The sequence below is a fragment of the Gekko japonicus genome, unplaced genomic scaffold (assembly GCF_001447785.1).
Source record: "Gekko japonicus isolate JY-2015 unplaced genomic scaffold, Gekko_japonicus_V1.1 scaffold1631, whole genome shotgun sequence".
Taxonomy (NCBI): domain Eukaryota; kingdom Metazoa; phylum Chordata; class Lepidosauria; order Squamata; family Gekkonidae; genus Gekko; species Gekko japonicus.
In genome coordinates, this window is record NW_015168700.1 from 387,736 (window position 1) to 401,133 (window position 13,398).

At 46.0% G+C, this 13,398-nt stretch overlaps 1 protein-coding gene across 2 annotated transcripts in view; it reads left to right on the forward strand.

Moving 5' to 3' along the window:
- Positions 1 to 13,398, forward strand: part of RRN3 (RRN3 homolog, RNA polymerase I transcription factor) — a 38,693-nt gene that overhangs the window by 14,977 nt on the left and 10,318 nt on the right. For both annotated transcript variants that reach the window (XM_015415499.1, XM_015415500.1), the window contains exons 10-15: positions 1,329 to 1,409; positions 1,772 to 1,889; positions 3,355 to 3,485; positions 7,123 to 7,253; positions 10,993 to 11,177; positions 11,792 to 11,900. In XM_015415499.1, coding sequence (XP_015270985.1) covers positions 1,329 to 1,409; positions 1,772 to 1,889; positions 3,355 to 3,485; positions 7,123 to 7,253; positions 10,993 to 11,177; positions 11,792 to 11,900 — 755 coding nt within the window. The remainder of the gene's footprint in view (positions 1 to 1,328; positions 1,410 to 1,771; positions 1,890 to 3,354; positions 3,486 to 7,122; positions 7,254 to 10,992; positions 11,178 to 11,791; positions 11,901 to 13,398) is intronic.

Sequence of the window (13,398 nt, forward strand, 5' to 3'; positions counted from 1 at the left end):
TGGCATTCAAGTTGTGAGCAGGTGATTTGGCTACTGCATAAATTAGTCTGCTCTGGAGCCCTCCTTCCTGAGCTAAGACAAAAATGGGTGAGCCGGAGGCTAAAAAACTGTGAGCTAGCTCACACTAACTCAGCTTAGAGGGAACACTGGTGCCCACCCATATGAAATCAGTTGTTCAACACAAACTAGATATCCCTGTAGAAGTTTTTATCATGGGTAATTGTGACATAATCCTAAATATTCTCTCATTCTTTAATCTGTGTATGGCATAAAGTGATATGAACTGATCTAATCTAGTCTGGAAAGAGCACGGTCTGAATACAGGAACTGGGTTTCAGATGATCATGGCTGGGTCTGGTCGACATCTGAGTGAGAGAAGGATGACCTACAAATAGAAATACATTAATTTTAAGGAAGTGTACAGTGTTTTGCAGCTAAGTTACAGTATCCCTGTTTGACACTTCTTCTTTTTTTGTAAAAATTTTTATTTCGTTTCCGTTTAAACATTTATACATTTCATCTACACATCTTACATATATATCAGAGTCATTCATCACTTAATTCTTATGTACTTTTTTGGGTCCCTAACTTCTTGACAGTTCTTCTATCCATTTATAGACCTTTTCCCATCTCTTTACATGTACCTTTTCATTCCTATTCTGTAACATTAAACTTAAATCATCTATTCTTGCTAACCAGTATTTTACCTATTAGTTCTTCCCTCTTGGGTATAGCTTCAGATTTCCAATTTTTGGCTAAAAGCAGTCTGGCAGCTGTTATAATATATCCTAATATATACGATTCTTGTTTATTATAACCAGGGCTATTTTTGGGCAGGAACGCACAGGAACGGAGTTCCGGCTGGCTCCCAAGTTGGCTACGCCCAGCAGGAACTCATTAGCATAATAGGACACACCCAACAGCAGAAACTCATTCGGATTGGCTACAATTAGGGGTGTGTGGCCTAACATGCAAAAAGCCCTGGGTTTTGACAACAAACAAGGTAAAGAGAATAAGAAGCAAAAGGTGGGTGTGGCTGGATGACCACACTTCTGGTAACATGGGGGTGTGGCCTAATATGTGAATGAGCTGTGCTGTCAGGGTGTGGCCTAATATGCTAATGAGTTCCTGCTGTTGGGTATGGCCTATTATGCTAATGAGTTCCTGCTGGGCTTTTTCTACAAAAAGAGCCCTGATTATAACCTTCCGGGATCCCTGCTTGACACTTCCCCTTGTGCGATGTGTTTAACCCAAACTAGAATGAGGTTTGTACTGGTATTCACCTAACAGATCTTTAGAAATACCCCATCCCCTACTGTTTGCAACAGGTGAGCGCCCCTAGAAAAGACATCGAAGCTGCTGAAGATGCTGAAAGCAAGGAAGCCTGTGAGGAACGACTCTTTGATATGGTAAATTCGCTCGGCAAAATGAGGAGAAAGTTGTAAGTGTTTGGCCGTGGCTGGGTTGAGCCCAAATCATATGGTTTTATGACATATGAGTGAGATGGGTTCGTTGGTTTGGAGGAAGGGTGGGATAAAAAAAAACTGGACCAGGTACTACATTCAAATGTATATACAATTCTGGCCATCATCTCCCTGAGTACAGTAAAAATTGTTTTTTTATTAAGTTGGGAAAGAATTGGCTCATTGGTGACTGACTTTCATCTTTTAAGTAGGACCAACGTTGTCACTTGGACCATAGGAACAGGCTTTCTTACCACCTCTGTAAACACCGTATTAGAATTTGTTTCCCCAATATTGTATTTTAACAGGATGAAGATGAGGAAGACAGAGAGAAGAGTGATGTGATGGCTCATCCAACTGCAGAGCGGCTGGACATCCTAATGATCATCTTATTTTCCTATATTAGAGATGTCTGCCATGTAAATGGTAATGAATTTTTCACATTTTCTGCTTAAACTTTCTGTCTCTGTGTCAGATGTGCTGCCATGGGCGTTGGGATGTTCTTTCAGTGTCTGTGTAAATTGCTTTCGCATTCCTGTCTCTGCTTTGCGCCGAAACACTTATCTATAACGATGTGCGGGGGGGGGGGGGTGTTGTCTGCCTTTCCAGGCAGCCGTGGGAGCCGGACAGTTCCCAGTTTCGCCTAGTAACAGTTTGCTGCCTTTAGCCCGCGCGCGGGAGGGTGCCTAATTGGCTAACGCAGTGGGGGGGGTGCATACGAGTGCCCTATATCTTATTATGTCCGAGGGACAACTGCCATTCTTAACAGTGTATGTTAATGCATCTATAGCTCTTCAATAAAAGTATCACCTTTCTTGAAAGCGTGTACTCCGTTGCTGGCTGTGGGTTCTGACATTCTGCCACCATACTGACTTTTCATCGTCAATCTGAAAGTTATTTTACTTGTGAAATTTGTATGCCAGATTTGCTGTTCTTTAAAAAAAAAAATTCTTAAAGTGGTTTATGAACACATGACAATCATATATTGGCAAAACTCTAAAATAACAAGGCACATAAAACCTAATAGTAATCCAATTCCATCTGCAAGATCTAAAAACTGTTGTTAAAAGCTCGGAAAAAGAGCATGGACTAGCCTGCTGCCTAAAAAATAATAAAGACGGTATTTACACGGGTCTCTGGGGGGGGTGGTGTCCAAAGATGGGGAGCCATTTCAATGAAAGCTGCTCCAGCCATAGCTGCTCATCTAATTTTCAGATACAAAAGAAGGGCCTCTGAAGAAGCTCTTGTAACCTGTGGGGGGTTTCCATACCCAGAGGTCTCTGAGGATCATGGGTTCGCCTTGTAGGAACTACTAGACCAAAGTAGAGAGGAGCAATGGCCAAGCTATGTAGAGAGGTTAGTGGAGAAGGCAGTAGAAAATACTCCTACAAAATATTGGCATATCTTTCAGCTGTTGCCCAGATTGTCAATTCTGCATGGATTAGGCAAAATAAGAGCTAGACTAGGATTCGGGAGACTCGGGTTCAGTGCCCCACTTTTACCATGGAAGCTTAGCGGGGGACCTGGGGCCATTCACACACTTAATCTAACCTACCCAACAGGGTTGTTGTGAGGATGAAATGGAAATGAATGAGGTCATGAGCTGCTCTGGGTCCCATGGGGGGAAAAAGGCTGAATAGAAAAAGAAGGAAGGAAATAATTGAATATTTTTCAGGACAGCAAAATTTAAGGTCCCCGTGAACATATTGATGCATGTCCTGTCATTGGTTGTGGGTGGTGAAGAAGATGCATTTTTCAGCTGTTATAGTATCTGTTCTTATACCTGAATACAAAACTAATTAGGAAAACAACAAGCAATCAGTTTCTTTTGAAGATGTGTGCACTCTCTTAGGACGGCAGCATGGTAACAAGTTTTTCTTGTCATTCACAGGAAAGCTTGATATTGGGAGAACAAAAGACTTATATCGAGACCTTGTGCTGATCTTCGATAAACTCATTTTGCCCACCTATGGCTCATGTCACGTCCAGTACATAATGTTCTACCTCTCTAGCTTCAAACTGGTGTGTATAGTTAGATCATGTGCTTCTTTCTGTTTGTTACCTGGAACTTTCAGTATGTGGCTGTGGAGATGTATGCAGTTCCTCTCTCCTTTCCCTGCCTTTTCTGACACAGCATTGTTGTGATTTTTTTGCTTTGAATAAAGACTGGCATTTGATTCAGACATCATGCCAGTCCATAGCCAGCTGGCCTCTGAGAAGGGGCAGGAGAGGGTGCTGCTGCTGCTGGAGTGGTGACGCAATGTTCCCTCTAAGCTGTGGAGTCTTGTGAGCAAAAATTCTATTTTGTGAGCTACTGGCATTAAAGTTGTGAGCAGGTGATTTGGCGACTGCATAAATCAGTTTGCCCTGGAGCCATCCTTCCTGAGCTAAGACAAAAATGTGTGAGCCGGAGGCTAAAAAACTGCGAGCTAGCTCACACTAACTCAGCTTAGAGGGAACACTGGTGGTGAGTGTTTTATTATTTGCCTTTCCTTAACTGCTGAGGAGGAGGAGCTTAGGTTACTGTGTGGGAGAACAATGTTGAGGGTTGCGTGGGTGTGTGTAACCTGTTGGAGAGTGGTGCTTGTTTGAGGGAGTGTGGTTTCTGTTTGTCTCTTTTGCCTGGGTGTCACTGATGGCAGCTTTTAGCAGTTTTGCCTGGGGCTGAATGAGTTTCAAGTTTCAAGTTTAGTTTATTGTCTTAGCCATTGGCCACAACAACACAAAATAAATCAAAGTACAACAAAACTATAAATCAATAACTTGCAGTAAGTCCTAGACCCAGTCTTATCTTTTTTGCCGCCATTGCAAACAAGGCCATTCTGCTAGTAACATGTGCATCAATATCAGAGAGCAAGAAAACAATCAAATCCTGCTCTGGAATTCCATTATACAGAGGTACAATAGGATAGATAAACCTTTGCCTAAGTGATTCGTGCCATGAACATCTCAGAATGTAATGCTCGACATCATCCACTTCACCCATACGGTATAGGCATATTCTAGAGGCGGCAGGGGCACCCAGAAAGCAGCCAATACAAACCATTGAGGGTATGACGTGGTTTCTGTTTGTCTCTTTTGCCTGGGTGTCACTGATGGCAGCTTTTAGCAGTTTTGCCTGGGGCTGAATGTTGGGTGAGCGGTGGCGCAGGCAGTAAAACGCCTGCCTTAACAACACTTGAGCAGCCACTATGGCTATTCGAGAACCACCGCGGTCGGGGTGAGCTCCCGACCCTAGTCCCAGCTCTCGCCCACCCAGCGGCTCTCGCCCACCCAGCAACTTATTAAAATGCGAGTAGATAAATGGGTACCTACCCTTAGATGGGTAGGGGGCACCCTCCTCAGGTGAGGCGACGGCGACGAGGCATCGGCTCCAGTGAAGTACCGGCGGCGGAGATGGCGTGGGCGACGTGGCGGCAGCAGCAGCAGGGCCGGAAGGAGCGATCCCTGGTGGCCGGCAGAAAAAACATCAGGTGGCTGTCGTCGACGAAGGTGGAGGCGCGTGGTGACGTAAAAAAAAAGGCAGGCGCGGCGGAGCTGGAAGGACGCAGCTGAGGCCGGTGGAAGGCGTGAATCACGTGCCACAGGCTAACTCGCCTGAGCACCAGGAGGAACATCTCGTCGGAGGGGAGACGCCGGGGAAAAAGAACTGAAGAAGAGCCGAGCCAAAAAGACAAAAAACATCGACCACCACCGGGTGCCGGTAGGCAGTCCCACCCCGTACAAAAAAATGTGGCCCTAGTTAGGGAGTAATGTGATTAGCACCCTCTCTGTAAACCGTCCAGAGACCTCCAACGGGGGTTAGGGCGGTATAAGAAATCGAAGATATAAATAAATAAATAAATAAATAAATATATTAGGCTCCTCCTTGCCAGAGGCAAGAGCCTTTGGCGAGAGCTAGAGGGCTCTTGCCCTGTGGCTCTTAGCCTGGGTGTCTGTCTTGGGGGCCCCACAGAAGGCTAAGTAGCTCCTCATTCTATATTGTTAAGTTAGTTTTTGCTTCTGCAAACCTTTCACAAGTAGTCTTGAGAGGCGGTTTCCCAGGGAAGTTATCAAAGAAGTGTCAGTGAAACTGAACTGATTTTGAAATGGATTACAACAGCGTGGCTGGTGAAGGAGCTGAGGCAGTGGCGTGCAAAGTCAGTGGCATGTTTGTATTCTTACCTGAGGGTAACAGCAATTAAACTTGCAGGAAGCGTAAGTTGGTAGCCCTACTGGAGGAGAAGATACAGGGACTTGAGGCACGCTTCTCCACGCTCGAGTTTAGAAGGGAAGGTGAAGAGTTCACAGAATGCATGAAGCACTCCTGAGAGGGCAACAGGAGGAGGAGGGAAAGGTATCTCAGCAATTGGAGGAGCACCCAACACAAGAGGAGGGCACATGGAAGAATGCAACCCACAGGAGCAGGAAGATCAAGAGACATTCTGAGCCTCTGTTACTAAGCAATCAGTTCCTGAACCTCCTCACGGATATTGATTTTGAACCACTGGAACAAGGGCTCCGCCCCCAGTCTCCACAAAGCTTGAAGAAAGTTTCTCAGACCCCTGTGGATAAGAGGACTCAAGCCTCTGCTCCCCAATATAGGAGAAGGCATGTGTTAGTAATTGGGGATTCCCTACTGAGGGGGTAGAAGCTAAAGTGTGCCGATCTCAGACTCTTGGAGAAATCAGTTCTCAACCACATTCACTTCTAAGAAGGATAAGTTTATTGAGACATTGATAGGATCCAGCCTGTACATTGGCTGTGTTAGAACTAAAGGTAAAGGCGCAAAATCAACAGTTATACAGGGTTCAAGCAGAACCAATCACCCTCAGGTACTTCCCCCACCAAAGGCAACAGCCCTTCACCCCCCTTCCTGTGCCATCCTCCCAACATGTAAGACAACAGCCAGACAGTGAAAGATGAGACTCAAGGACATTAAGATTGTCAGAGAAGTGATAAGGGGCGGTCTACATCAAAGGCTTGCAAAGTGAAAGCATTTTGGTTTCACACTCTCTTCCTCCCTCCTCCCAGTTGCTGTAGCTAACGAGCCATAAAATGCCCAGAATGTATTAAAAGAGGAGGAGGAGGAGGAGAAGAAGAAGAGATTGGATTTTTCCCCACCCTTCACTACCCAAAAGAGTCTCAAAGTAGCTTACAAACTCCTTTCCCTCCCCATCCCCACAACAGACACCCTGTGAGGTAGGTGGGGCTGAGAAAGCTCTAACAGAAACTGCTCTTGTTCAAGAAGAGCTGTGCCAGAACTATGGCTTGCCCAGTGTCATCCAGCAGGTGCAATTGCAGGAGTGGCGAATCAAACCCGGTTCTCCCAGATTAGAGTCCATGCCCTTAACCACTACACCACTACACTCAGGCATTTTGTATGTGCCTGCGAGGGTACCCTGGGCCTTCTCAAAAGGGACCATAAGTCCAGGGTGGTGGCGGCGGAAGGCGGAGACCCCCTGGGGTCATGACTGTATATTACAGCAAAGCATAACCACTGTTCAGGTACACTTCTCCCAGCATACAGTAGGGGTGTTTTTGTGTGTGTGTGTGTGTGTGTGGTGGTAACTGCAGTGAAAACTGAATATCTTTAATAAGTGTTCGGTGCCAGAAGGCACTATGTGTTAATTTAGTCACGAAAGTATTAACGTATTCCATAAACACCATCTCTTATTAGGGAATTGCAGAAGCCTTCGTAGAGCACCTTTGGAAGAAGCTACAGAATCCAAACAGCCCGACAGTGATCAGACAGGCTGCTGGAAGCTACATTGGTAGCTTTTTGGCACGAGCGAAGTTTATTCCTGTTGCGTAAGTAGCCTGCCAGAGTCCTTGATCTGGTGCATAACGGGGTTTTCAGGGGTATGCTGGAGGAAGCATGGTAGTTCAAAAACAAAAACAAATGTGCTCAGCCTTGACTGCTAAAGAGCTATTCTCCATCGAAGGGTCACAGAGAGTTTCTTTAAGGCATCCAAGTCTCTCCTTTTGGGCAGGAGCTGGAAACCAACTCAGCTGTATGGGAACCAGAGGCCGTCAGACTTGAAGAACTTTCCATACTGGAAATAGCATATGAACTGAAGTCCTTCAGCAGCTTTCAGCAGGGCTGGCTTCCCCCCGCAAAGACAAATTCTGTGCAATGTCAAGAGTAATTTCTGGAGATAGCTCATAGGGAGTCAGCTAGAAGCCACCAAAAATGTTACCAGGTATCCAGTTGCCACTGCATTGTGCTGCACAGAGAACAACACAGGAGGTTATTCTCAGCCAATCACATAGATTGCTTCAGAACAGAGTCCAGGAAGCAGTTTCTAGGATAAGCAGAACTCACGCCACAAGTGGTAGAGTAGATACAAACAGTCCCATTACCAGCTCTTCTCTGGTGGTTATCAGTGCCCAGCAGCATATCCTCTGAACAGGTTGTGTAGTCCCCTCAGGCGTCACCTGGGCCCCTGCAGCATCCCTTCAGCTCTCCTGTAGCTGTTCTTGGCCTCCTTAACTATAACTACTAGTCGCTGCAGTTCTACCCTTGTTCTTCCAAAGTCTAGGTGTGAGCCAGCCAAAGTTTAAAAACCTTTAAGTTCAACTGAAATAAAGTCAAGGCTAGGTGTAACTTTCTTGAAACTTGAAAGTGCTTTGCTTTGGGCCAGGTCCCTGTATTTGCAAAGCTCATACGCTCTGGAACTAAACACATGATACTGGGTGATTTGTCTTTAAAGCCTGTTACAGCTTAGCTCCAAGATGTTTGGAAGTGCACCTCAGTCTGTATATTCGCTCCTCAGTCATCAAGATCTTCTGGGGATAATTTGCCGGTTGTTCCATTTCATATCAAGCCAGTGATCACTTCCAAGCAGGCCTTCTTTGTCAGAGCCATCTTCATCCACCTGTGGAACCAGTTGCTTGCTGGGATTTATAGCGATTGGGACTCTGAGGGCCTTGAAGACTCTCTCCTTGCTTCTAGGCAACACACGTTATCTCTTTCTCACGGTGTTTCGTGAGATCCTTCAAGAGCTAACAAGCAGCGGCAACCACCTGTGGCCTTGAGAGATATGGACGTTTCGGTAGCAAAGCAATTAAGCGCATCAATAGGTCTACATATGAAAGTGAAAGCAATCAAGCGCATACAAAAAGCTGAAAATGAAACATTGGCAGCTTGCTAACATTTACCTAGAGCTGTAATTTTGAAGACCTAATGCTGATTTCTGAATTTTATTACCTGTTGTCGAACTGGGGTGTGTGTGTGTGATCTTAGTGTTTTAGTCTTATTTAGCACATTTTTTTAAATCCCTTCCTTCCTCCGAGGAGCTCAGGGTGGTGTACACTATTCTTCCATCCTCTGTTTTACTTTCATAACAACCCGTCAGTGAAGTAGGTTAGGCTGAAAAAGAGGGAGAGAGACTGGGCAAGGTCACCCAGAGAGCTTCCATGGCAGAGGGAGGATTTGAATCTGGGTCTCCCAGATCCTAGCCCATCACTCTATAACCACTGAACTATGTTTTTAGTGCTGTGGAAAACTGAGTTGTAAATTGCTGGATAAAAACAAATAAGTCCAGGGCTCTTTTTGTAGAAAAAGCCCACCAGGAACTCATTAGCATAATAGGCCACACCCAACAGCAGGAACTCATTAGTATATTGGGCCACACCCCTGACAGCACAGCTCATTAGCACATTACGACGCACCCCCATGTTACCAGAAGTGTGGTCATCCAGGCACACCCACCTTTTGCTTGTTATTCTGTTTACCTTGTTTGTTGTCAAAACCCAGGGCCTTTTTTTGTAGCAGGAACTCCTTTGCATGTTAGGCCACACACCCCTAATGTAGCCAATCCTAATGAGTTTCTGCTGTTGGGTGTGGCCTATTATGCTAATGAGTTCCTGCTGGGCGTGGCCAACTCGGGAGCCAGCCGGAACTCCGTTCCGGTGCGTTCCTGCTTAAAAATAGCCCTGCAAATAACCCACAGTTTGAATCTCTGCACAAATTACATGGCCAAGCCAGAACAGCTGGCAGGATCATCAACCGCATCACGCACGAGCATGATGTTGTCGTTAGAATCTTGGAATGAGATCTGGGTGACCCAGGTTCAAATCCTTACCCTGCCATGGAAGTTCTCTGGGTGATTTCTGGCTGGACGATGCTTTAGGCTGATCCTGCACTGAGCAGGGGGTTGGACTACATAGCTTGTATGGACTCTTCCAACACTGTGATTCTGTTTAGCCCGACCTATCTCACAAGGTGATTGTTGTGAGGATAAAATAGAGATGCTGAGAACAATGTTTTAAGCTGTTTTGGGACCATATGAAGGAGAAGAGCAGGTATAAATACCTAAATGAATCTCTCAGTACATTATTAGGTTAGACATCCTTATGAACATCAATCTTTTCATAAGAACATAAGAGATGCCAATGTTGGATCAGGCCAAAGGCCCATCCAGTCCAACACTCTGTATCACACAGTGGCCAGAAATACCAGTGCCATCAGGAGGTCCACCAGTGGGGCCAGGACATTAGAAGCCCTCCCACTGTTGACCCCCCCAAGCACCAAGATGACAATCACTTGCCCCAGAGTCCCTATCTGTACCTTGTGGCTAATAGCCACTGATGGACCTCTGCTCCATATGCTTATCTAATTCCCTTTTGAAGCTGTCCATGCTTGTAGCCTCCACCACTTCCGGTGGCAGTGAATTCCATGTGTTAATCACTCTTTGGGTGAAGAAGTACTTCCTTTTATCCATTATAACCCGACCGCTCAGCAATTTCATGGAGTGCCCACGAGTTCTTGTATTGTGAGAAAGGGAGAAAAGTACCTCTTTCTCTACCTGCTCTTTCCCATGCATAATCCTGTAAACCTCAATCATGTCACCCCTCAGTTGTCATTTCTCCAAGCTAAAGAGCCCTAAGCGCTTTAACCTTTCCTCATATGGAAAGTGTTCCAACCCTTTTATCATTCGAGTTGCCCTTTTCTGCACTTTTTCTAAAGCTATAATATCCTTTTTAAGGTGTGGTGACCAAAACTGCACACAGTATTCCAAATGCGGTCGCACCATTGATTTAAATAGGGGCATTATTATATTGACTGATCTGTTTTCAATACCCTTCCTAATAATCCCCAGCATAGCATTGGCCTTTTTTATTGCAGTCATGCACTGTCTCGACATTTTCAGTGAGTTATCTACTACAACTCCAATATCTCTCTCTTGATCAGTCTCTGCCATTTCAGACTCCAGTGTGCATCACCTTGCACTTGGCCACATTGAACCCCATTTGCCATGTTGACGCCCACTTGCCCATCCTTGACAGATCCCTTTGGAGTGACTCACAATCCTCACTGGTTTTCACCACCCTGAACAACTTTGTATAATCCGCAAATTTAGCCACTTCACTGCTTACTCCCAACTCCAAATAATTAATGAACAAGTTAAAAAGCATTGGACCAAGTACTGATCTCTGCGGTACCCCACTGTTTACCACCCTCCACTGAGAAAATTGCCCATTTATACTCACTCTCTGTTTTCTATGAATTAGCCAGTTTTTGATCCCAGTTTTTTCCCCATTGCAGTACAGTGAAAGCTTGCCTGGAGCTGTTGGTCAACTGGCTTCACAAGTACATTGATGACCAGGGCACTGGGTCCAAAGCATTTTGTGACACTGCTCTGCATGGTCCCTTCTACGCTGCATGCCAGGCTGTGTTCTATGTGGTTATATTTCGCCATAGGCAGATTTTAGATGGAAACCTGAAGAAAGGTGAGTACCATACAACACTGAGGCAACTTCCAGTGTGGTAGCCATACTGGCCCACTGTAGCCAAAAGAACACCAGTGTATAGCGGCAATTTTAAAATGGATCATTAACACTCATGGTACAAGTTTCCATGTCATGCATATGTTTATTCATCCTTTTGATGTTGTGTCCTGTTGTATGCCATGGGCTTGCAGCACTGCATTCAAATGGATTTCTGTTCCCAAAGGCATCATGATGTACTATATGATAAAAATCTGGAGACCAGAGCCTAACTCCATTTGCAGGGCTATTTTTGGGCAGGAACGCACAGGAATGGAGTTCCTGCTGGCTCCCGAGTTGGCTACGCCCAGCAGGGTGGCATGTGTCCATGTGAGTACATGTCTGTCAGTAGAGCACATTGCATGGAGAAAATTGCAGTTTTAGCACATGCCTGCATACAGATAAAAGAAGCAGACATTTTTAGAGGCGCACACACTGGTGTTCGCACACCAGTGATCTGTTTCAATAACAAGTAGTTATCTACTGCAATGTACAGAACAGCCCTAATACCCAGTGCTACTGTACAGGAGGTGCACCCTTCAGAAAGGAAAACCCTTTTTATTGTTTTTGTTTTGCAGGTTTGGGGTTTCTGCAGAGCTTAAATTTTGAACGCATTGTCATGTGCCACTTAAACCCCCTGAAGGTCTGTCTGCCCTCTGTTGTGAACTTGTTTGCTGCTGTTAACAGGTCAGTCTTTTAAATTTTCCATAGATTTCTACAGTCACCTTGTTATAAAAAACTGTTTGTGAGGGAAGGAGGCTTTGAATAGAAAGACATGGAGAAAGAGAGGCAGGCTCAAGCTAATGGCTCAAAGCTGCACATTAGGTGTTCACACTTTTGTAAATAGAAGAAAAGATTGGATTTATATCCCACCCTCACGACCCAAAGGTGTCTCAGAGCGGCTTACAAACTCCTTTCCCTTCCCCTCCCCAGAACAGACACCCTGTGAGGTGGGCGGGGCTGAGAGAGCTCTTGACAGAAACTGCTCTTTTCTAAGAACAGCTCTTATCAGAACTACGGCTTGCCCAAGGTCAGCCAGCCAGGTGCAAGTGGAAGAGTGGGGAATCAAACCCGGTTCTCCCAGATTAAAGTCTGCGCATTTAACCACTACACCAAACTGGCTTAAATACTAAACTTAGACCCGTTCTGGACCTACAATTCTTTACGTAGAAAGAAGTGGTCCCTGTGGAACAGTTCTGCTTCCGAATGAGGGTTCCCAACACTGCACTGGCAAATGCTAGGACATGGAGGGGCTGTGCTTAGGGAGGGTGGAGTTTGGGGAGGATGCGGTGTCATAAGAACGTAAGAGCCCTGCTGGATCAGATCAATGGTCCATCTCGTCTTGCATCATGTCTTACAAAGTGGCAAACCAGTTCCACTGGTCGGCCAACAACAGGGCATAGAGGCCAAGCCCTTCCCCTGATGTTGTCTCCTGGCTCTGGGATCAGAGGTTTAGTTCTTCTGAATGTGGCGGGTGCCCTCAGTCACTATGGCTAGTAGCCACTGATAGACTTATCCTCCATTAATCTTTATCCTCCATTAATCTATCTAATAATCCCATTTTAAAGCTGGTTATACCTGTGACCATCACTACATCCTCTGGCAGTGAATTCCATATTTTAATCACTCTCTGTGTAAAGTAGTATTTACTTTTGTCTGTCCTGAGCCTACTGCCCATCAGCTTCACTTTGGGAGAAGGAAAAATTCCCCTTTTCAGCTCTCACCATCCCATGCATCCTTATACTAATAGTCAAGTTGCCCCCGTGAGTGCGGATATCTAAATCCGCGCTCCGGGGGCAGGGAGAGGTTTGTGCACACGTGGGCCAGTCCCCACGTGTGCACAAAAATTGAAAACCTTTGAAAAAATATCAGGGGGATATTAAAATCTCCCCAAAACGAAAAGAGCGTTCCCTGCGCATGCGCAGGGAATGCTCTTCGAACGCTTCCGCAGCGGCAACAGGGGACGGGAGGGCAGGACAAGCCTTGGCTGGCTGGCTGGCGGGCTGGTGGGCTGGGAGAGACCAGCGAGGCCTGGCGGTTGCAAGCCGCTCGGGCCTCGGTTAGGAGAGGAGAAAGACCGCAGTGGGGGGGGGAGCGGCAAGACGGGGAGGGCAGGACAAGGCTTGGCGGGCGGGGAGAGACGGGGGGGAGAGCGGCAAGGCGGGGAGGGCAGCACAAGGCTTGG